Here is a 21,758-nt window from a genome sequence, read left to right on the forward strand (position 1 = left end):
CGTGACGTCGACGGCCTCGTGAGAGACGGTGCGCAGGCGCGTGGCGGGATCCTGAGGCGGCGCTGGCGGGGCGCGCGCAGCCCGGCGGGTGCGCTCCGTCGCGCGCTGGGCCCGCCTCCCCGCCCATTGTCCTCGCGCCATGTGACCGGGGCGGTTAGAAAGCGCCCCCCTCCCCCCGCGCCGTTACTAGTGCTGAGTCACGGCGCGGCGCTGCCCGGTGCCGCAGGGAGCTCGGCGGCCGCCGCAGCGCCAGGCTTCCCCATGGGGACGGACGGCGCCCGCGCTCTGCTGGAGCGGGCGGGCACCCTCACCCTGCAGACCGGCAACCTCCTCAACTGGGGCTGCCCGCGCAAGAAGTGCCCGTCCACCCCCGCCGAGGAGGTGAGCGAGGCGGGCCCGGGTCCTCCCCTCCGGGCGCTGCGGCGGGGGTCTCGGCGGGCGCCTGCGCGGCGGGGTGCCGGGGTGGGCCGTGCTGCAGCCCAGCCGCCGGGGGAGCGCCGGTTGTTGCTGCCGGCGGGTGCGGGGCCGCCCGAGCGGTCAGGGCGCCGTCCGGTGCAGCGCTTGTGTTCGTGGCGCGGGGCCGCACGGCTCGGCGCCCTCGCCGGCCCCAAACGGGCTTCCTCGCCCAGCCGCCGCCGCGAGGTGGGACACGCAAAAAAGGCGCATTTTGCTGTTTATTACGCCTGGTTTTTGGGCGCTCTGTGCCGGCGGACAGCGGCGTGGCGCTCCGCAAAGGCAGCGGGCTGCCTGCGGGGGGCGCGGGCGGCAGCCGCGCTGGGGTGTCCCCCGTGCCGCGCTTCGCCGGCTGCGTGCGGGTCTGCCGGGAAACCAGAGCGTGTTTCTGCCCTCGGGAACCACGAGTCCAAACACTGACTAGTTTAAGTACTGCTTGTGATGGCAGACGAGGTTCTTGGTAATTCTTTAGCAAGAGAAAGACAGGAATAAATAGGAGGTTGCATTACAAATAATGCAAAAAAAATCTCTTTTCTAACCTGAAATTAATTTTAGCCATTTCTTACTCGTGACAGGTCTCAGGAAGATTACTCATTGCTGTCTTCTTTAAAGAGTACAGCTGTCATTCTTTGTTAAATATTGAAAGAACTTTTTAAGAACAACTTTATTGCCTTTAGCTGTATGTGCCAACACTTAAAGTAATCCTGATAAAATGGATGGAGGTCCTGTGGCCATGAGCATCAAAACCACTGTATTTGCTGTCTTGTCATGACACAGTGATTTGAAAATGGTCGTTTAGTAATCAGAATAACTATTGTGCTGGCTGGTTATTGCTATATAGTGGCACCGTTGCTACTCTAGAAGTTGGTTGCTTGCATGTTAGTCATGCACAAATGGTGAGAAAGGTGACTGGGAGGATGATGTAATAAGAAGGAAAAATTCATCATACTTTTACTTGTTATGTGATGATAACTCTTTTATTTGGCCTGGTTGCTAATTGCAACGTTCTATGATTTGTGTGAAATGGGGATAGATTCTGTATCAAAGAGACAGCTGTATCGTAATGGGCACCTTTTGTGAGTAGTTTCCGGAGCATTGTTAAATAAAGAGTGGCCAGTGTGCATAACAAATCAGTTAAGGTATTTAAATTCGTCTGTTTACAGGGAAATACGCATTTAAACACAAGGCTGCCTGCTTTCCAGAGTTGCTGGAATTCCAGAAGCAAATAATTGTCATTAATTATCAAAAATAAATTGGCTTTTACCTCTTCTTTTGGTGTAGTTAGTGTGTGTATAGCTCTCAGTGGCAGGATGTAAGCTAAAACTTTGCAAACTAGGAACCCTAACGTTAGGAATTTGGAGATGTAACTGTATTTGGGAAAGCTGGTCAAAGCAGTTGAATATGCTGCACTTTTCACATGTGTTGAGGGCAGGGGAGTGGTGTGCTTTGGAGACAAAGGCTTGTGCATACTAACTGCAGTGGAAGTATAAAGTGTGAGAGTTGCAAAGTAGCAATATATAGAATATACGTATTAAGTACTGTCTCACTTTGCTTCAGAAAGGGAAAGATAACATTTAAAGTTGCATCAAAGTAGACTGAAGAGTTCCAGCATTGTGGATAGCTATTTGGTGGGGGGAGGTCAGTTCTTGCCTTTTGACTGAGTTATTTTTGCATGCCATTTTAAATGGCTGGGGAAGGATGTGTAGGATTTGTGTTCACAAAGTATTATTACTGTATTATGTCTTAAACTTTGCGATATTCAGTTTTATGGGGGGGGTGGCTTCTGGTGTATGCATGGTGTTGTGGGCACTCTGAATCAATGTTAGGTGTCACAGGAAATTGCTATTTAATGGTACAAAAAGTTTGTATTCATGAAGGTATAAAATACATTACTAAAAGTGAAGTAAAGCAGCTCTTCATGAACATGCTCCTCCCTGTGGCAGATACCAGTTTTGACAGTACATTTACTTAGCCTGGGGGGTAACGACTCCAGAGGTGTGTCAAAGGGAAGATACAGCATTGGGACAGTGGAAGCACTGGTACAATATGCAGTTAATTAGCTGATTTAGACTTAATAGTTATGCCTTACTATGTTCAAGAAAATCCATTATCAGAGTCTTAGTCAAGTTTATTTTGCATCCATGGATGCAGGAAAAAGGCAGGTATGGGGATGGATCTGAAGGTTCCCCCTTCAGTAATGAAGGACTTAAAAGCATTAAGTGGTTTGGCACAGTAGAATAGGTAGGAAGTAAATGAAAAGGGTCAGATGCATCTTAGAAAAAGTAATTAATACAGTGAGTATTTAGTGATTGATTGTGAAGCTTCAGAAATCTCTAACAATGTCACAACATGTATATTATCTGACTATGTTGTAACTTAAGAATCTCTACAAAAAAACTAAAACAAACCCACACACAACCCCCGCAAACAAAACACAACACTCAAAACACTCCATACCCTAGTTCAAGTACAGTACTTGTATTACTGCTAAAACTCTTTGTGAAAGCGGAGGGGAAAATATGCAAGTAAAAGTAAACTAGTTTGAACAAGTTTTGGATGGAAGCTATGAAGGAAGAATCTTCTGTCATTACTTCACTTGCCTTGTCCGTCTCGTGTGTCTATTAATCTTATTTCAGTGCAACTATAATGTAACTACACTTCAATATGAAATAATATTTTGTAGGTGCGGGACTGTATTCAGAAAACGCTGACAGAATGGAGCTCAAAGATTGCACAAGATCTGAATCAGGTAAGAGATGTTATGCATGTTATCTGTGTTACATGTGAAAACAGAGAAATATGTAGTTAGTTACACCTTTTAAAATATAAATCTATTAAATTTCTGTTGAAGCTTCAGATATCTTAGAGTATTTCTCAACCTCTCTGTATTTTTTTTTTAACATCTAGTAAACTTGGAGAGGCTAAGAAATACCAAAGTAAAGAAAGACAATTCTTAGCAAAATAAAAGTCCTTGTTTGCAAGATTTCAAGTTAATTGTTGGGGCAATGACCAAAAAAAAAAAATCTTTATACCTTAGAAGTTTTCCAGCATGCTTGTAAAAACTCAATGGAGAATTACCTAAGATATGGAGATGATAAACTAGATAGCATAAGATATTTCCATTTGAAGGGAAACTCTGAAGCGTAGCCTTGGTTGACTCAGAAATATTTTTGAAGATGAAAAAGTGGCGATTTTTCTTTTAAGAGTTAAAGTCTTCCACAGATACCTTAAAACCATAGTCATGGGCATCTGCCATCAAGATCTTCATGTATTTGGCTGCTTCTCTTTCACTATTGCTTCTGAAATTTAGCAAAGCAGTAATAGGTTCCCATTTGATACATTATTAGCTCTCTGAAATATTGCCATTTTCCTGGCAGTTTCTTTGGGTTTTGTGGCCAGTTCTTGTGTAAGGTGACATCAACTGCACGTTGCTGTGTTCCACACTGGAGTGCGGTGAGGCAGTTATTGCTGAATGATTTGTGGAAGATCTAATGATTGCTTAAGAAGAGAACAAAAATAAACATTTGTCTCTGTAAGATGTAGTGATCCATTTAGTGTAAGCTAGGTTTTACTGTCAAAACATGTCAACTGCATAATTCCAAATTATTTCATGAATTATATAGGTTTCCAGTAATTTTTTAAAATAAATACGTAAAGACATACAGAACAAACACAAACTTTTGTTTAAAATATTGACTGTATGGAATAATTCGGAGTCTTGCTTGCAGATTTTTTTTTTGTAGGGAAGCAAAAATTACCAGAGTTCTTGGCTGGGGATGGGGTGGTATATATCTGCGTATAACACAAAATCTCATGTAGGTAAAGCCTTAAAGTCATGTTGTACAAGCTGATGTAACACATCAGCCTAATCTTAAATGAGAATAGAGGGTGAAATCTCTGAAATTTTCCTAATTTTCAGTTTCAAAATTCTTGTTTTAAATCTGTATTTTACAGAATTTTTGTGTTAGGCTTCTCTGAAATTACAAAATACTTCTATGCAAAGATGTTCTCCTAATTCTGACAATGTGGTTTTTTTCAGCTGGTCATGAGGGGTTTTTTGAATAAAGCAAGGCAGCTTGAATTGGCACAGCAATCTGTTCACATCAGAAAGTCAGAACACTACTAAATATTATTCTATTAATTCTTAACAGTAATTAATATTTTTTTGTGTTAGGGGCATATGGAGCATTTCATATAGCTTTGTTTTCCTGTCTTCCCCTCAGAGATCAATAAGCATTGGCTTACTTTTTCTGTCATTGCATTTTTATACTATTTTTGTTTGTAAATGCTACAAGGCTTTTTCTTTGTTTGTTTTTTAATTAAACATTCTTTAGAAACTTCCTGTCTCCTCTTGACAAGTTGTTCCTAAGTCTCATGTACTTACTACAGGAAATACTGGAGGTTCTGGAATGTAAAGTAGATTCAGCTATAGAAAAAATAAATCCTGAAGAAAGGGATGAGTTGAAAGTATCAGGTAAGAACATAGTCAAAAATCTGGTGGCATAAAAAGGTTTCATATGCAGTTATAGGATGTTCACATATGTGTAGTTTTTCCACTGTGTTTTGTAATTGCAAAGTCAAATGACATCAGTGCACACTGTCATACTTTGGGTAGTCTAGAAGTTGGCTGAGAAAGACTTGAATTCATACTTCAGGTTTTAAAGCAGCTCGGCATTTTTCTAGTTTAACTTACATCCCCTGAAGTCAATTTAAATGTTTTTGTGAATCTTTGACTTTTCTGAAGCAAAATATTACAGATAATACTGCAGCTAAGGAATAGCATTGGAAGCACATTTATTTGCGTAATTTTTCCAGGTTGCATATGGTGAACTTGAAGGAGGCAATCCAAACTAACAGTAGTACATTTTGAGTCTCAGTAAGTTGTGAAGAGGTCTGTTTATACTATTATGTTTGGGGTTTTCATACAGGTTGTTATGGTTACTGCTTGGTGTCTTGATGCTTAAACCCTAGCTTTAGAGCTTATTAGATCATCTAACTGGATGATTTCTTGTTCTGAAACTGCACCACAACTTTGAAATTTAAGATAACAGTGTCTTTATTGGGCAGTCACCTTCAGAAGGCTTTTTTTTTTTTACAATTTTTGAAGTAATTGATGTATATTCTAAGAACTGGTTACCCAAGAACTGATAAGTGGTGTGTATAGCTATATATTTAATAATAGCTGGCTTGTTTAGATATTGATTGCAGTTTCTTTGAAAATAGCAAAACTTTTCATCGTTGGATCAAACTCTTCATCAATCAGAGACGCAGTTGACTTGGGTAAGCGTGGAACTCAAATTTCTGGTAGGGTTTCTTATTTACTTTAGAAATAAATTTAGAACCTTTTCCATCCAAATATTTATTGACTGTCACAAGTATATCTCTTGTTTTTCTCTGAAGAGGGACTTAAGTAATCAAGTCTGTTTACACATTAGTTCAGTCAGCAAACTTAATAAATGGGGATTGCTGTAACCTTGGGTCCACAAACTCAAATCTAATTCCTTGCTCCCAGCAGGAGCATGTTTTTATTCTTTCATCGAGAACTTGTTAAACAGTTAATAATATGTGGTGTTTTAGTAACAGCGATACAATAGTTCCTTACCAGTTGTTGTTGGTTGCCAGTTGTTTTTAACATAATGAACCTCACTACTAACTGTGTAGTATTTCAGAGATTATTTAGGAACTAAAACAATATTGAAAGCAGTTGATGAAATAGCTGAGTTTTATTGAAGATAGGCTAACAACACTTTAGGTATCGGTGTAGCCATTGTATTCTAAGTTAGCAGTAATTGTGAGCAGCAGCACTGCACTTCACTTTGGAATAACAGTTGGGCATAAGGGGTTGCCAAAGAACAAGGGGTCGGATATCTTTCTTTTCTATTGATACCCCAGTTAACAGCCTATTTATTTCAAGTTGTAGTACCATTTGTTAAAAATACATTCATAGAATCCTTCCACAGAAGAAAATAATTTTAGTGACTTGGTTTTATTCTTTTTGCTGTGCAGAAGAGGCCTCATGGTTGGCATCTTCCCTACAGCTCAGTGATACTCTAAGACTTACGACTTCTCTCTGGCAATTTACCTCTCTATATTGGGTGTGTTTTTCATCTAACTTATAATATATATCAAATAGTTCTCCTAGTCCATGCCTTGTACTTGAGTTATAGTTTGAGGTGAAAGTTAGGAATTATGGGAAAAAGGAGTGAAGGAATCAGGAATTGTATCTCACCACTGGCTTCAGGGAAAAATATAGCTTTAACATTAAAAAGGAAAAAAAGCTTCATGTTTTGTTTTGTGTAGTTCCTCTCTGCTCTCCCCCAAAACTTCCCACGACCTACAGTTGAAGCTTGGCCTTCAGCTGTATGTTTGGTTATTTGCTAAAAACACTATTACTATCTTTGGTTTCTGATACACTCAGAGTTTCAGGTGGTGAATGGAGAGCTAGCAGAGTGAAACAGGAGGTGTGTCTTTTGCTGAATTTGAAAATTCATGCTGCTTATGTTTGTACCTCACAAAAGATTTTGCAGTCTCTGTTCTTTCTCCTCAGCATGTTCTGCCCTTGGAGTTGCTCAGTTAGACTCAGTCATTATTGCCCCACCTCCTGTTGAAGATGGAACTAGCCTTTCGTTGGAGTATCTACAACCTTATTGGCAAGAACTTGAAAATCTAGTTCAAAACAAAAAGATTGTTGCCATAGGTACTTCTGACCTAGATAAAACACTGTTAGAGCAGCTGTACCTGTGGGCGCAGGTGAGAACAAACTTCCTACTTGTAGCATTTCTAGGACAGAGTAACTGTTTTGTTGGCTGCCACATTGTTACAATCTTCTGTTATCAATGGGTTTATATACAAAATATTAATTGGCCTTGTTATTTTCAGCATCTTATTGGATGGTCCCAGTGTAGTTCAGGGTGAGGGAGGCTCAAAGTGTGATTGTCACTGGTTCAATACTTGTTCAGCAAAGGCTGGAAACCATGCATCTGCTCAGTAGCAGGTTCTTTGAAGTAGTTAAGGTTTAAGTTTTGAATGCTCTTACATTTAGGAAGGAGTGCAAACAGTACTCTCAAACCTTCAGATTTATTCCAGTGACTCTGAAAACATAGCTGTTTTCCCTTTAAGCTGTGTTATGAATGGAGGGATTTCCCCTTAAAAAAATGCTGTTTTGAGTCTTAAGCTTAAATGTACAGGGACAGGCTAGGAATCAAGTGGCACAATATTTTGCTGTCCAATGTGACTAATTGCCTCTTGTTACATTTAAGTGATGGGGGTCTATACTAGTATGTGCCCCTGCTCATGTGAGCTTGTGGATTTACCGTTTCCTTATTATTTCCTTGAATATTCCTCTTATGACGTTTCTTTTGTGGTATGTTAACATACTATATTTGCATAAGAGGTCCTGCTGAGAGTTCTGATCTGTGCTCTTTGCTGTTTGTGTATACTGAGGGGAGGAGAACCGAGGGGATTAATGACCACCTGCATGGTGACCATGAATGCAGTTTGTGATGAGCAGAGAGTCAGTCAGAGAGTGTTTCATTTACCTTAATCTGATCTAGACCCTTACCTAAAGGCATGGAAGACTGCAAATTATATATCCTTAACAAAAATTATTTGGATTTTTAAAAGTTTTGTTTTATTTCAAACTAACACCCCTATAATGTTTTTGCTACAACCTGCTGCTGTTTAGGGAATGTAGCAGACAGGAAGCCAAAATGTGTTACAGTGTGTGGCAGCACCTGAAGTTAGATGCTGTTCTTGTTTTGGGCTCTGTGCTGCAGGAAACTGCACATGTAGGAGTTGCCTGTTCAGCATCATGCAGAATTAACGTCCCTCAGACCTTAAAATAATGGTCAAAGGCAAATTGCTCAAAGCAAAATCTGTTGTAATAGAGGGCATGGGGAAATAACTGAAATAAGTACATTAATATTTTTCTTCTTATAAAAGTATTCTGTTACTTTCAGGTGAAACCAAGTAGTAATCAGGTGAACCTAGCTTCCTGTTGTGTGATGCCACCTGATCTCACAGCATTTGCAAAACAGTTTGACATACAGCTGTTAACTCACAATGACCCAAAAGGTAAGGCTTTGTCAGATAACGGAAGACTTTTAAATGCATTTATCCAGTACAAAATCAGGAATAATCTTTCTCTGAACTTCAAACTTTGTTACATTAGAATCCTGAGCAAAGGATTCTAGAAGTTTCACCTCTATAAAATATTTCTACTAACTTCTTGCTTTTGCCTCAATAAAGGGGAGGAAAGGTGATCTTTTCCAGCCTTGGATAGTTTATTGAAATAATTTCAATCAGAGAATAAAGTAAATAGAAGAACAAACTACCGAGAAATGTGTACTACATATGTTAAAAAAATAGTGTATTTCCACAAAACATAAAATGAAATGACAGTTACATTGCTCAAGGCCAGTAAATGACAAAGTCCACTTACACAGAACTTGTCTGTGAAATATCTTGCATAGAAATGTTGAAGATCAGTTGATTTTTTTTTTTTGAGTAGTTTGGTAATGTTAACATAAAAAATTGTTATGCTTTAAGCAGGACTCTTTCAAAGGAGTGCCTTCTTAAAATAACATGATTACAAAAAGAGTTGGTGTAAATGTTTTATTTGTTTTGTGCAGAGATTCAATTAAATATTCAAGGACTTGGAGGCTTTCCTTTAGACTCTAGAAGTCTGAGTTACCAGCTCCTTAGAATATTCTGGGATATTATATTAGTTTCTCTCAAACATCGTCTAATCTTAATCACTATAATGATGCCTTAAACATTTTGCTGGAATCATGAGCAAGAAGTCTTAATCAATATTTAGTTCATTCCTTCCCCACATTCTTCCTTATGACCAACTGTTTATGATGATCATACTTTTCCTTCCTTCTCCTTTCTTCCCATTCCCCCCCAAAGAAAAACAGTATTTATGTAGTATATGTTCTATAGTACCACTGTTACAACTAATGAATTTCATTGGTGCTTGAGCATGTATCAGCACTGCTCTGGCAGCATACAGGATGAATTGCCATTCAATCTGACAGTTTCCATGTCCTGTGAAGTCCAAAGTGCAATCTGCAGTTTAGTAAATGCTCTCTATTGAGAGTCATGAAATGAAGAAGAAGAGGATTTGTATAGAAAACAAAGCAAGTAGAGATTCCCTTATGCATTGTTTGCTAAGTGTAACTTCTCTGTGAAGGTCGGCTGAAGAGTCTTGAGGGTATGTTTTGGGAACATTCCTCATCAAAGAGATTGTTTCTTGTGCAGTGTCAGTCAAGGGAACAATGAGGTTTTTGTATTTGCCGCTGCCTTCTGCTTCGTGGCATTTAAGCCCATTTTTCTTAGTGCTTTCTGGGCTTGTGGTTATTATGAGCCAAGTTATGGGAGATGCTATAAATGTTGAGCTTCCGGTGACTGCAGAGGTAACTGAGAATGCTCCATACTTTGCTGATGTCAGCTTTTGTGCTTTACTCACATCTGGTTTGCCTAGCTAGCTTCTCAAATTTAATTTTCATTTTTTTCCTGCTAATGGTTCTGCTGATCAACTCTATTTGATATTGTAGAAGTCTCAGTTAATTAGTTTGGTGGCAAATACTCAATGTTGCAAAAAAAGTGTCCTGAAGACATCTGTAATATTCAGCTGCTTTTGCCCTACATGCATTCTGTAAGACTGGACCTGTGAAGTGTCTGGCACTGCTTAAGATTTTTGACTGTAGAAAAAGGTTTCTCTTAAGTGTTGCTTTTTGCAGCTGTGTACATGACATTATTTAAAGCATGAATATCCATTTTTAACTTCAGAATTACTTGGTGAAGCAAGTTTCCAAGAAGTTCTTCAGGAAACCATCCAGAACATGAAAGCACATGAGTGGATTCCTTTATGGCTTCTCCGGTATTCAGTCATTGTTAAAAGCAGAGGAATTATCAAGTCCAAAGGCTATATCGTGCAAGCTAAAAGAAATGCCTCTTAAACCACTTCCTTTTTATTTTTTTCCTTCTTTTTTTAGTGGCTTAGTGTTTTAATTTCTTGGGGATGGGGAGGATATTGCTTTTTTTCATAGAAACGCTTTTACAGCATTTGTAACAAAGACCAAAAGTTGTAATTATTCAGTGTGTTGTCAGCAATAGTGTCTGCAGTGTTCTGACACTTTTTCTTTCTTAACCTATTAACCAGTTAATTTAAAAGATGAAATATTTGGGGTTTGTTTTTAATTGAAATTATCTATAAACAGTTTAAAATATTTTTTGTATGACCAGTTCACTGTAAAATTATCATTATATTTTGGCTACCATTAGGTAGTATAGAGAAACTTATATATTTTTATTTAAAATTTCTCTTAAATAATAGTTACTTATCTGACAGGTACATAGATTTCAAACATTCAAGAGCTAGTTTTTATAGGAAATTGTCATCTTTTATGAAAAATTATCCCAAAAAATTAAACTGGTATCTCATTACTTGGTATGTATATATAGGCAAGTCAGCTGTTTCATTTGTGTGGATGGGAACACTGCTTTCTTTTTAATATAGTGTAAAAGACCTCTATGACTTAGAAAAAAATGCATCTTCAGAATTTCTTTCTGATTGTTAACTTGAATTCCTTCTGGCTTCTTTGTGCCTTAATATGCTTTGTTTAGTGTTTGCACAAGTGTGATGGCATCTTTACTGTTTGAAATAGAAAATGCATTATTGTGTGACTGTTTAAAATAAGAATTGAAAACAAGTGATGAAAAATCTGCTTATCAAAAACTGAATCGTGCCTGTCTTCTCAACTGTGGCTTGTTTTTTTTGATACTTGTGAACTAACTACGCACTCAGAATCAGCCAAGTCATAACAGTAAATACCGAAGTTGTTCACTGTAGGATTGTGTAAAATGGATGACTTGTTTTGGAGTTGTCTGGGAAACTTTGTTCCTTGAGTGCCATTCAGAAATGATGCAAGCAAGGGTTAGCTTGACATTAGGTATATTTCTGTTTGGCAGCAGCTTAGTGTACTGGCTTTTGAATCCTGGAGAGGCTGCTGCAGCTAAGGCAAGGCTTCTGATTTAATGTAGTCTTTCTGTCAAAAAGGCCTTTTCACTTCCTTGGCTTTAAATCAGAATAACTAGCAAAAGCTCAACTTGTAGTTCAGCAGGAGCTTGATGTTTAGTGTCTAAAATACTTATTTTCCTTTTGATTTCAGACAGGAGTGGGGTTTCGTATTAGTACTCATTAATGTAGCTGTACATATTTTGAGATTTGGGACTGTAGGGGAATGAATTTCCACCGACATCTTTCAAATTCTGTCATGTAGTTAGTGGAAGTCGAATGCTTGTAGGCAGTGTCTAGAGTGTCAGCTTCCTGTACTCCGTTCCACTATGTTAAAAGATTAATCTTTTTCAAAATACCTTCAGAGCTCTCAAATATCTCTAGGCGGCAAATACTGGGAAATGCTGGACTTCTTCAGTTCTTTTGATAGAGAGGGTACCAAAACTAGTAATGCATTAATAAAAGTTTGATTTTTTATTTCCTTTCTAATAAAAATGTAGGGGTTTTTTATGTTGAGTCAGTGTGTATCAGAGTTAAAAAATTACATGAGTTTCATTTTAAACTTCCCTACCAACTTTGAGTTGTATGCTGCTGATGATTAACTGATGTCTGTAAATTGTCTCTGGCTCCTGACATTGTGTTGTATTATTCATATGTGTGCTCAGTTTTATAAATTGAAATGCTACAAAACAAGAGTTGTGCTAAAACATTGTATTGGCTGCTCTAATAGAATAATTTATTTCCTTTCTGTAAACTGTTAACAGTTTGCTTGCTGTAGATCATAATGTCTTAAAGGGTACTTTTCTTATTTTTCTAGAGTTTCAGTGTGTAATAACGCTTTACCAGGTTATCTTATTAATTTGTTTTGCATCAAACACGGAGAGATGGGATTTCCTTCTGTGAGAAACTTGAAAGTTTGAATTAAAATTCGAAACTCTTGCAGGCTTTCAGTCTGTGCTTTGTATGCATTGCCATTACCTCGATAACAGTATTTTTACACTTGGTCATAAAACGGTCCGAAGCGTCCGCCAGTGCGGGGCTGCGGCTGCCGCGGTGCTTGCCAGGACGGGCGGGCCGCAGCCGCTTCCGGGCGGGGAGCGCTCGGCGCAGCGCGGGGCCGCTGCGCGCCGCTGCTCAGCTGCCGGGCCGCTGCTCCGCCCCGCGCTGCTGCCGCCGGAAGAGCGGCCGGAAGGGGCGGGCACAGCGCGGCTGACAAGATGGTGGTGACCAGGCGGGCGGCGGCGCGGGGGAGGCAGCAGAGGCCGCAGGCCGGGGGAGGCAGCGGCAGCCCCTCCGCGCCCGCTGCGGCGGAGGTGAGGAGAGCCGGGGGCGCGGGCAGCCGGACAGCGCCCGCCATGCGGGGCGGCGCGGCGGCCATCTTCCTGCGCGCACGCGGCCGGGCCGCGGCGGGCCCGCTGGCCGCGGCGGGCGGTGCGCTGCGCGGCGGCGGCCGCGTTGCCCCGGCTGGCGGCGGCGAGGGGCGGGGGCAGCAGTGTCGGTGTGCCCGCCCGCCGCTACCGGGCCTGCAGAGCGCTGCCCGGCCGGCCCTGCTGGACCCTGTCGGGGCTCGCAGCCGGCGCAGGTCGTTCAGCCGTTTCACGTTGCAAGTTAAAGGTCAGGGTATGTGTGGGGGCTTTTTGCCTTTTTTTTTTTCTTTTTCTCTTTTTTCTTTTTTTTTTCTCTTGTCCTTTTTTCCTTTTTTTCCCCTTCAGTTATTTTAGCATTTTTTGTGGCGTTTGCACTAGACATGCAAACACTGTTGCATAAGTACTGATCGTTTAGTTAGCACGGTTTGTGTTGGTCCAACATCGTTCAGGTTTGGGGAAGATCCTGCTCTGGCTGAGTGTTATTTCTTTCCAAAGTTTTGAATTGTCTTCTAGGTAACGTACAAGCACGGTTAAAGAAGCAGGTTGTCGCTGGTGTTGCTGAGAGACCAGTCTGTTCCTAAAACCACTACACTTGGTTTTGGAAGCCATTTTGGGGCACGTTCTGCCAGTTGCGAGTCTTCGGTGTTTTATAGTTGAGCAAATTTTCCATTTCTGAACATCCCTTCTGGATTTGCTTCCCATGACAGCTTGCCAGAACTTTTTAGAATTAGAAGATATTTGTTTATATTTCGTAATGTGTTTGTTTAATTTTTTTAATGGATGTGTATGTTTGACCAAAAGACAGTAGACAGCAGATAAGCAATTGGTGGTTTATTGAGACTTCTTCCACATGGGGTTATTCAGAGATATGTGTTGTTGTCAGCTTGAGTAGATTTGTTTAAAAAGATTGTTAGTGATTTGTATAGCATCCTTTTTATGGGGTTGTTTCACCTGTCAATAGCACACTTTTTTCACTCCTTTTCTAGATGGCATCTGCTGAAATTAGTACTCCTGTGCCTACGAGGATGACTAGAAGAACAACTAAATCAGTTTGTAAGCCAGAGGTAATTCAGGAATCTCAGTTTGAAGAGGTGGAACATGCAGAAACAAGGTCAGATGTCAGTGATAGCTTAGAGATGCAAATTACTACAAACGAGAACGCAACTGTTCATTCAGTGCGATCAGTTGCCGAACCAGAAGCTGATGGGCATGTGTCAGAAACAGAATCAAACTGCTCTGATGTGTCTGGTCTTCAGACACCTTTGTTTGTAAGAGTAACAAGAAGACGACAAATTGTAGTTCCTTGTCAGCCGGATTCTCCTGACAAAAAAAGACGTGACAAGACAGCTTCTCTAAATAAGTTAAGCAAGATTCTGGATGAAGATGATATCTCTGAAGCTGAGTCTTGTTCCTCTGCTGTTTTTGGTGTCCAGATGCCTAATGTTACCAGGACTACAAGAAGGAGGCAAAGCAAAAAGAAATTACAACCAGATACAGTTAGTGAATCCCATAGTGAAGATATTTCTGATGCAGAGTCGTGCTGCTTAAGTTCTCAGAAGGAACCGTCCATCACTACCAAACGAATTACTAGGAGCATGCAAATGAAATTGCAAGCAGAAAATACTGAGCAGACTGAGAAAGGAAATATAATTGTTTCAGAAGATGAGAATTTAATTGAGGTCACGGTTAAATCTGAGTCAGTAATAATTTCTGATTCTAGACCTGCTGCAGAGCTTGTCTCTGACGTAGAAGATGCTTCCTCTGTAATTGAGGAAAACAAAGAACTCAATTCACCTAAAAGCAAATGTTCTTCCAAATCTGCCAATACAACCCAGAGTAAAGAGGTTTTGAATGGTGTGACACCCAGCAGTCTTACAAATATGAAACAAAGTGACACCGAATCGCCTCGGAAAAAAGCCACCAAAAATCCACAGACTGTTGGGGTAGATTATTCAGAGGAAACATGTGGTCAAATACAAGAACAACACTGCAAAATACTTGTGGTGAAGGGGAAATCAGAGCATATGGATCTTTCTTTGACTGATTGCATGAGTCCCAAACAATTTTTAGAATTCCAAGTGCAAAAAACACCAAATGAAAGTAAAGAAATTCCAGAATGCAAAAGAGCAGATGCTGAGGCAGATGCACATCAACCTTTCACCCATGCTGATAAATTTAAAAAGGGTGAGCCATCTAGTGCAGTGAGCAGCCCACAAAATGATGTAGCTGCTGCCCAGAGAACTGATAGTGTTGGTAGATGCAGGATGCTTGAAAGCAGTGGAGACAAGGGTGAAGACAAAACAGGAGAATATGCTGAATCTGTATCACACAGAAGGGGAAGATCAAGTAGTGGAAATGATTCTTTTGCATTGTTTCTGAGCAAAGATGAAAGTGATGAATCTGAAAACAGTGATGTGGCAGACACAGATGCACTTGAAGAGAATCTTTGTTATAAAGAGGCAGATAAGAGGACTCCTTCCCTTAAAAAATCTTTAAAAAACAGTTCACTGCATGCTGAAGGGCTTTTTGTAATCGATACTAAGCCTGGCATGAGTTCCAGCCAAAAGTATTACTTAGATCATGTAGACCAAGATATTGATGCTGAAAATAAGCATGAAGGAAAGGAAGAAGTTGAAGAAGCCTCAGATCTGGAAGAGACTGAAGAGGAATTGATAGATGAAGATGAGAAGGATGAAGACGACGATTTGTTGAAAAATAAGAATGATGTGTAAGTATCTTTCTGGGAATAACTAAAGAATCTGCATTTTATTCAAGCGTATGAATAGGATATGTACATTACTTGCTAAATGATGTGGAATAAATGAGTAGTCTCATCACATAAGTCATATTGATGTGGTAAGCGGGGTTGCACAGATCAGAAAATAGAATTACAGTCCATAAATTCAGGGTTTAGGGATTTTTTGTATATAGCAGAACAGAACGCTGAAATATTTAGGCGTCTGGATGCCTTGTATGTGTTCAACTTGAAAAACAAAATGTGAAACTGGGTTAAACTGATCAGGCTTATCGAGGTCCCTGTTTTCTTAAGTGTTGATTTTATTTTATTTTTTAGTTTGGATATAAATAACAAAAAGTCCAGTAAATTCCTTATACGTTTCTTAATTAGATCGTGCTTTTTAAACCTAAAGTCACATGTACTTTCATGTTTTCAGTTCTTGTTGTGCTGTGGGATGGTGATACACTACAAGTGAAATCAGCCCAGAACAGAATCAGAGAATAATTTAGGTTGGATGGGACCTCTTGAGCTCTTGTAGTCCAGCTCCTGCTAAAATCCCTTTATATGCTTCATATGTTTCAAGCATAATACTCTGTTTAGGTTGGTCAAATATGTCTTCATCTTATAAAAACCTTCAGGTAGGCCAGAAGTTTTACAAAAACTTTGTCAAGCATTCTGTGTAAAGACATTATAAAAGATTAGTCATAGTTTGATAGAAAGTTGTAGAGAGCTTGCATTAATAAGCATTCAAACTACAATAAATACCTGTTCTACCTCTTTAGATATTACCATATTTCTCCATAATACTTAATAGCTGTTAAGTATTCTTGTCATCAAATACTTCCTTTTGAGTCAGCCATTGTACATTGTTTGCACAGGCATTCCTTTGACTGCTTGAAGTAATGAAGAAAATGTGAAATATACTTATTTTGAAATGTTTAATAACAGTATTCCTAGTACTCTTACACTGACAAGGCCTTAAACATTCCTATGATGAATTCTTGTTCTTCATACTTTTCACTAAAGAGTTGACGATATTTTTACCACCCATAGCTTGTGCTTTTGTGGCTTTTTTTCTTTTTAGCTAGCAAGTTTCTCAATGTATAGAAGTAGTATGCTGGTCATGAGTTCATTTGGCAAGGTTAAGTAAATTAAGAATTCAATTTTATAGAAGATAGTAATATCTAAGATAAGAATACAGCATTAGAATTAATATGAAAGATTCGTGGAAGTGATTTCCTGGGTATTGTTCTTTATTAAAGTCTCACTTCACATAATAGCATGATTTTTTTTTCCATGTCATCTTCTGTCACGTCTAAATGATGTATTTCTTCTAGATACTGAGACTTAAAATCATTGCAGAACTGAACCTAAGTTGCAAGGATGAGAAGAATGTGTTTTTGTGATTGTCTTTCTCAGAGGACAGCATAAGATTTAGCTGCATGCTTGTTAAAATATTCTCATCATTAACTATTTTCCTTTTAGTTTACAGCTTTCCAGCAGCATAGACCCTGGTTTGAATATCAAGAAGCTTGGAGGTTTATATGTTAGTTTTGATGGAAAAAAGCAGAAGCCCAGATCGAGTGTAATTGAACAACTGAAGGAGAAGAAGAAGGACCAGGTAATGTGTTCACAGTCATGCAGTTACCTGTTACTGCAGTAACACAAAAATATTAATTTAATAAGGTGGGTTTACTTGTTTTTAAAGAAGTATCTCATTCTGTGGTTTGCTGAGAACTTCCCTTCTTTTTGGCCAAAGGACGTATTTACATTTGGTTTTAATGATAAGAATGTAAATATATGTGACACTTCAGAAACTGAAAAGCAGTGCAAGTACCAGCACTATCCTGTAACATGAAATGAAGCTGATTATGTCTGCAGTTTTGCCTAATGGTACATGAGCTGAAGGTCTGCTAACAAGATATTTAGACCATAACAAGACTGAATTTCAGTAAATACAGGTCTACGCTATCCGTAATATGGAATTTTATTTCAAAAGCACCCCTTGAGATAAAAGGAATGTGTCATTTTTGTTGAGACTGTTAGGTTCATCCATGAAAACCACCTTTATTCAGGCGCGTTTGCTATCTCACTTCTTCCAGAGCTAGTTAACTGCTTTCTGTTGTTGGCCAGGATTGTCTTTTGAAGATCCCTACTACTCTTTTTTTTGTGGATCAAATAAGCTGAAGTATTGTATTATAATGCCTGCTTAGATTCTGCATGAGTCATTTGGTAGGTTCTCTAAATAGGGTAAAGCAGTAAAATTTGTATCAGTGAGATGACTGTCTAACATTAAAAAAAAAAAAAAATCTTACAGCTCTTGCGGAAGAGTATAATAACTCCAGATTTTGAAAAAAAAGAATGTGTTCCACCCTTCAGGGAATCGCTTCACCAGCTAAAGAAACAGCGCAGGGTAAGTGAAGAGCTGATAATGCCTCAAATGACAAAACAATCTGTGGTAGAAAGCCCCTTGCTGAGACCGTGTGCATGTATGGGCCCACTGGAAGTGGTGTGATGAACTGCAATTTTGTGTCCTCCCTGAGCCCTCCTGTGAAAAGCCATCCTTCCGGTCTTCAGTCACCAGGACAGTGAAGTGAAAGGTACTATGCTCAGATGCTACAAATCTGTTGTTAATACCGTGTTGACGACCTCTTTATTATTAAGGTCATAAAATACACTTTTTTAAGGTACAGAGTTATGTTCTAAAAACTTTCTCCATCTTTTGGAGTGGAGAGTTCCCTGCTCTATCCTGTCCTAGTTGCTAAATGCAGATTTATTGTTCTTGGTATTGCATCCTAGGCAGAGCGAGAAAAAACAACAGGTGACGGGTGGTTTGGTATGAAAGCCCCTGAAATCACCAGTGAATTGAAGAATGATCTTAAAGTTTTGAAGATGAGAGCCTCGTTGGACCCTAAGCATTTTTATAAGAAGAATGATAGAGATGGTCTACCCAAGTACTTCCAGGTAAGGAAGCAGCAGAAGGTGGCATTGTACTGCTGAAGTTTTGAACTATTCTCATTCCCTGCCTATTTTGTAGGTAGCCTTTCTGTTGATTTACTTTCATAGCTTAATTATTAAAGTATTTTGATCGCTTAGCTGCAGTTTACAACCGCTTAACTCTCTATTACATATGCATATATGCTGCTTTTTAAAAATTTCAGCTGATCTCATAGAACTGAACTAACATCTGACTTAATCCTTTTTCGGAACCCTCAGTGGGCTAGACTTTCGCTGCTTTTTAAAAGTATGTGCCTTTTTTAACAAGCACGTAGAAAATAATTAGCATTTATTTTCGTAGTAGCTAATACAATTTGAATGGAGACAGCTAGCTTTGTGATCAGCCAGATTTTCTGCTGCTGTAGCTCTCAGCTCTGAAGTAGTTTGCATAAAGAAAATAGTTACTACAGAAACTAGAAATAAGCTTCCATCTACTTGTGCCCATCTGAATAGTTAGCATGCTTGAGGAAATAGTTTTAATTTCTCAAAATATTACTCTTATGTTTTGAACTTTCTGGGCACAGAAAAATTTAGACAGAAGTGTTCCACATAATGAGATCTGCACAGGTCTCACCACATGAAACATGTAGTTCATGTATCTGTACTACTAACCTGAATCATCAGAACTGCCTGACAGGCCAGCTGGAAAAAATGTGATGCATTCCAGGATGAAGTTCTTGTATTAGAGCTGGATTAACTGCTGTGTAGCTGTCTACAAAAACCACCGCATGATAGAGAGGATACAGTTAAGATGGTCATAAGGGCTTCCTTTCCCTCCTTGGGAGAATGTTTAGAAGTTAAGAACTGGATTTCTTTTGTGAATACAAGCATTGATACAGCAGTCCAGTGTTGACAACTGTACAGTCTTAAAGCCCAGGCTGTCCTCTGTGCACTAAACAATGAGACAAAAAGTGACTCTGCATACAAAACATCGCCTAATTCTTTTGATATTTTGCTCTTTCTTAAGATACCATTCTGAGCTTCTCTGTAGGTGTCTTTACAGTTGTCACTGAGGATTAAAAAAAAAAAAGGCAAAATAAGGAACATCTTACTGTAGAGTAAAAATGTTTTCATTTCTGCTTTCTAGGTTGGAACTGTGGTTGATTCTCCCATAGACTTCTACCATAGTCGAATACCTAAGAAACAAAGGAAGAGAACAATTGTAGAAGAGCTGCTTGCGGATTCTGAGTTTAGAAGGTATTTTAAAACAGTTTTGTAATTTTAATATCCTATGTAAGAGGCGAGTATTTTAAACTGTATATAATATCTTTTTTGTTGGTTTTACTCAGCTTATGTGGGGGTTTTTATATACTTCAAAGAAAACTTAGTCTGTTTTAGCATTTCAGCAGCACTGCCATTGAGAAGATCTAAGGGATGGGATAATTAGATTCTGACAGCGTATTTTTTATCTTCATAAAAGGGTTTTATCCAACTCGGGTCATCACTGTTGGCGATCACTCTTAAAATAATGTCAGTGTTGAAGAGAGAACAATCAGCCCTATTCTGGTTTGCTTCTAAAATAAGTGTCTGCATAGGCTTACACCAAAAACCAAGGGCTCTGAATGAGTGATTTATGCCTCCACTTTTTTGTTGTTTAAGGACTGATTTATTTTTATTGGCATAATTGATAGAAAAGTACTGACTAATTCTGTGAAATTTGATGCGATTTCATTTTATAAGCATGTCAGTCTGCCACCTCTCATAGGAATCAAAATTGTGCCAGAAGTCTTACTTGAAGAAGAAGGTTGGATTAATTAATGTTTGCTTAACCTACAATTTCTGGAGTAGATCCCTTAGTTGATCCATTTTGATATTGGTTATTACATGATGTTAATCTGCACTTCTTTTTGTCACAATGACATATTTTCTTGGAAGTAGTACATAATTTGGAATTAAAAGATTCGTGTCAGGCTTGTAAGTTAAATGTTAATGTTGGGAATGCAAGTTCGTATAGCTATTTCTTAACTAGTTTCCTGACTTGGCCTGATTTATAAGATGTTTATTAGAAGCAAATTTTAACAATTAATGTCTCTGAAATTTCATCAATTAATTTGTTTTGTGGCTAATTAAGGGCTTTAACGAGATACTGCAGCATCAGTGCAGATATGTCAGGTTTCAGTCTCGCAATTAAAAGCTTCAATACTGCTCAGTGTGCAATGATCCACCGTGCTAATTGGTGTAGGTACATAAGAACCTGTAGTAGAGGAGCTAGCAACTCATGTTCAGTAAGTATATCCTGTTTGTTGTTTAGTGCTAATCTCATCTTAAATCTCATCTTAGTTTTCAGTCTTGAGGAGAGTAAGGGCGATTATCTAGAGTTTGCTGAGAAGGTGGTAAGCAGTTTGTTCATGGTATTGTTGAAGTGGATGAGTCTGCCCACCATGAGCAGTAGCAGTGCTTTAGCAAACTGTCCACGATGTGATTGCATCTGCAATAAAGAATCCCCTGGTTATGTCAAAATTAAATGATTCTTCAATCAAATTTCCTTCCAAAACAAATTTACCTGCATTTATCGTTAATCCAAGTGTTGATTTCCCTTTACCTACTCATAATTGTAGAAAATTAAACAAATCTGACTCAGAAAACATGAGAGAACTCCATTTGGCAAATTATATATGTAGAGTACTTTCCATGTTATCTTTTCGTGAACTTTGGTTTACCATGCTTAAAAGTAAATTATCTATTTTGTTCAGATATAATAAAAAGAAGTATCAGGAGATCATGAGTGAAAAAGCAGCTTTTGCAGCAGGGAAGAGGAATCGGAAGAAGAAGAAATTTCGCAATTAAGACTTGGAAGAAAAATAACAAGCTGGAACAACTTATTTGTTATAAAACTTTTTACAGAATGCTTTGGTTGTGGTGGTTTTTTCTTTTTTAAGATTGCAGCCCATATGCAAATTGAGGTTTAGGGAATTTCTTGTAGTGAGAATTCGGTAGGGAGCTTTATCAAATTATCAGGTATCTAAATTTCAAATAATTTAAATTTTAAAAATAATTTTTTGTTTCAATTAGTGTTTAAAAGATAATTATATAAAAGCGTATTGTTAAGTGTGAGCATGAAATTACAGCTTCATGGGTTGTGGTCTTTTCAGGCCTCAGTCTTTAGTGAATTAGTAAATTCAGTTTAAAGTTATGTGTGTGATTCACCTTGGCACTCGTTATATGCCAGAACAAATTTTTCCAT

The 21,758-nt window shown here is 38.9% G+C and overlaps 2 protein-coding genes across 2 annotated transcripts; both read left to right on the top strand.

The window, feature by feature from the left end:
- Nucleotides 1-72: 72 nt before the first annotated feature.
- GCLM (glutamate-cysteine ligase modifier subunit) lies at nucleotides 73-12,412 on the top strand. The gene is made up of 7 exons (XM_065656834.1): nucleotides 73-381; nucleotides 3,137-3,202; nucleotides 4,843-4,927; nucleotides 5,677-5,733; nucleotides 7,001-7,203; nucleotides 8,412-8,526; nucleotides 10,246-12,412. Exons 1-7 carry the CDS (start codon nucleotides 262-264, stop codon nucleotides 10,413-10,415), a joined length of 816 nt encoding a protein of 271 aa, XP_065512906.1. The 5' UTR covers nucleotides 73-261; the 3' UTR covers nucleotides 10,416-12,412.
- A 257-nt stretch (nucleotides 12,413-12,669) lies between these two features.
- On the top strand, nucleotides 12,670-21,420 carry DNTTIP2 (deoxynucleotidyltransferase terminal interacting protein 2). Its single transcript, XM_065656833.1, has 7 exons — nucleotides 12,670-12,786; nucleotides 13,827-15,568; nucleotides 17,063-17,198; nucleotides 17,895-17,990; nucleotides 18,377-18,541; nucleotides 19,662-19,771; nucleotides 21,268-21,420. Exons 1-7 carry the CDS (start codon nucleotides 12,691-12,693, stop codon nucleotides 21,359-21,361), a joined length of 2,439 nt encoding a protein of 812 aa, XP_065512905.1. The 5' UTR covers nucleotides 12,670-12,690; the 3' UTR covers nucleotides 21,362-21,420.
- Nucleotides 21,421-21,758: the final 338 nt, after the last annotated feature.

Source organism: Caloenas nicobarica, chromosome Z, assembly GCF_036013445.1.
Source record: "Caloenas nicobarica isolate bCalNic1 chromosome Z, bCalNic1.hap1, whole genome shotgun sequence".
Taxonomy (NCBI): domain Eukaryota; kingdom Metazoa; phylum Chordata; class Aves; order Columbiformes; family Columbidae; genus Caloenas; species Caloenas nicobarica.

What these genes read in the sequence shown, in the direction of transcription:
- GCLM (XM_065656834.1), top strand. Translation starts at nt 262, where the DNA reads ATGGGGACGGACGGCGCCCGCGCTCTGCTGGAGCGGGCGGGCACCCTC. An exon ending in CGTCCACCCCCGCCGAGGAG is followed by an intron (nt 382 to 3,136) that starts GTGAGCGAGGCG and finishes AATATTTTGTAG; the next exon opens with GTGCGGGACTGTATTCAGAA. An exon ending in TTGCACAAGATCTGAATCAG is followed by an intron (nt 3,203 to 4,842) that starts GTAAGAGATGTT and finishes TACTTACTACAG; the next exon opens with GAAATACTGGAGGTTCTGGA.
- DNTTIP2 (XM_065656833.1), top strand. Translation starts at nt 12,691, where the DNA reads ATGGTGGTGACCAGGCGGGCGGCGGCGCGGGGGAGGCAGCAGAGGCCG. An exon ending in TTGAAAAATAAGAATGATGT is followed by an intron (nt 15,569 to 17,062) that starts GTAAGTATCTTT and finishes TTTTCCTTTTAG; the next exon opens with TTTACAGCTTTCCAGCAGCA. An exon ending in GTCTACCCAAGTACTTCCAG is followed by an intron (nt 18,542 to 19,661) that starts GTAAGGAAGCAG and finishes TCTGCTTTCTAG; the next exon opens with GTTGGAACTGTGGTTGATTC.